Source organism: Hylobates moloch, unplaced genomic scaffold (genome assembly GCF_009828535.3).
Source record: "Hylobates moloch isolate HMO894 unplaced genomic scaffold, HMol_V3 SCAFFOLD_4, whole genome shotgun sequence".
In the NCBI taxonomy this organism is placed as follows: domain Eukaryota; kingdom Metazoa; phylum Chordata; class Mammalia; order Primates; family Hylobatidae; genus Hylobates; species Hylobates moloch.
The window spans coordinates 174,446,418-174,448,343 of NW_026652279.1; the positions used below are offsets into that span (position 1 = coordinate 174,446,418).

General features: G+C 54.6%; 1 protein-coding gene across 1 annotated transcript in view; it reads left to right on the forward strand.

Moving 5' to 3' along the window:
• The first annotated feature begins 1,558 nt into the window (after positions 1–1,558).
• The window catches only part of TMEM255B (transmembrane protein 255B), a 50,602-nt gene continuing 50,234 nt past the window's right edge, over positions 1,559–1,926 (forward strand). The window contains exon 1 of the mRNA XM_032151274.2: positions 1,559–1,623. Within this exon, the coding sequence (XP_032007165.1) occupies positions 1,578–1,623 (46 nt within the window). The 5' untranslated portion in view covers positions 1,559–1,577. The remainder of the gene's footprint in view (positions 1,624–1,926) is intronic.

Consider the following 1,926-nt stretch of genomic DNA (forward strand, 5'->3'; position numbering starts at 1 on the left):
TACCTGGAATGGTGTCTGGTATATTGTGGATGTTTAGTAAGTTTTGAGAGGCTCACTGAGTGAACAGTGTTCATTTTCATGGTTTATAACTTTATATAAATGGTACCATACTCGCTGCCGTACTCCTGTTGTACTCGCTGCCGTACTCTGCACTTGCATTTTTGCTCCATGTTCTGTTTTTGGCATTTATCCACATTGGTCCTTGTAGCTCTCATTTATTTTAACTGCTATGTGGTATTTTGTTGCATATGCCCATTTCTTTATCGCTTCTCCCCGTGTTGGATATTCAGGGTGTGTCTGGTGCTTTGGACGCACAGTGTTGTGAAGCATATTCTGTACGCATCTTCTTGTACATGCATACTTCTTGTGGTAGTTTCTCTCTCACAGTGGATGGCCTATTAGAATGACTAGGGAATTCTTAGCTATTAGTTTGTTCCCAGAAATTCTGGTTCAGTTGATCTGGTCTGCATTCAGGGCTGCAGTAATGTTTTTTCTTTTAAAGACATTCCTGGATGACTTTAATGACAGCCAGGGTTGAGAACCACGGCTCCTGGCTCTAAGGAGCAGATCTATGTCTGTGTTCTTGGGTATATCTAGAAAGAGAATATTGCTGGCTTGTCATCTACGGCTTCAATTTTCCTAAAGGTTGTTTTCAAAGTGGTGGCACCACGCGTGATCCCAGCGGTGAATGCAGATTCCCACGTTTTCATTAACACTCTTTAAGTTGTTTGACCGTTGTTTGACCGTTGGGGTTTTCTGATAGGATGAGGGTGAAACGCATCCTCTTGTTCCCACAGTGTTCCCCTAATTCCAGGGGCTGAGTTTATTGATTGTTCAAGCATCTTGTTTTGTGACGGGACCACTGATGTCCTTGACTCAAAGATGTTAAAAATACATTTAGAAGGATCTTTATTTTTTCCTGCTGCTGTACGAGGCACCATTTCTGGCCCCGTGTTTCCTTGCCCTTCTTTCCAGCAGCAGATTTTACTCAGAACAACTTCAGTGCTGTGGACACAAAAACGCAGGCCTTGGAAAGGCCTGTCAGCCCTGCCTCAGGGCTGCTGAGTGAGGTGCTCGATGCGTTTGTTTCTCATTCACTCATTCCTCTCAGACTGGGTTGTAACACCATGTGCCACCCTCTGAACCCAGAGATCAAGGGCTGGCTGGCCCTGCAGCCCCAAGGAGCTCCATCACCGGCCAATGGGGGGGCGAACCCGTGGTGACCCACCCAGCAGCACTGCCAAGGGCTGAGCGTGGCGCCAGCGGCTGGAGGCCCGGGGTCACCGTCCCAGGCCGGGCTCGGACCCCGAGTCCGCAGGGTCCTCTCCAGGCACCTTCCATCTGGGGTCTGTCTTCCTTCCACTCCCGGCCGCGGCGTCCTGATTTCCAGGAGGGTGTGGAGGGGAGAAGGGGAGCGAGGGCAGCGGGGGAGGGAGGAGAAGAAACGGGCGAGAAGGGAGAGGAGGGCGAGGAAGGGCGCGAGGCGGAGCGCGGGGAGGTGCAGGGGGCGGGGAAGGGGCGGCTCCTGGCGGCGGGACTGTGGCTGTGGCCCCGGGAGAGCCGGGTGGGGCCTCGGGATGCAGCCGCCGGTGCCCGGGCCCCCGGGCCTGCTGGACCCTGCAGGTGAGCGCGGGGCTGGGGGCTCCTCGGGGCTCCTCTCGGCTCCTACGGGGGAGCGTGGGGACCCCGGGGCTGGGAGTGCAGGTCCCCGGCCGGCCCGGGCAGAACCTGTGCAGAGACGCGGCCCGGGGTCTGGTCCCTCCGCCTCCTTCGAGCTCTGTCTTTGGAACACTTTGCACTTCGCACTGGGGTAGGGCGTTCGTCGGTGCGTTCGTTCATTCATTCTCTCTCTCTCTCTCTGTGTGTGTGTGTGGTGTGTGTGTGTGTGTGTGTGTGTGTGGTGTGTGTGTGTGGTGTGTGTGTGGT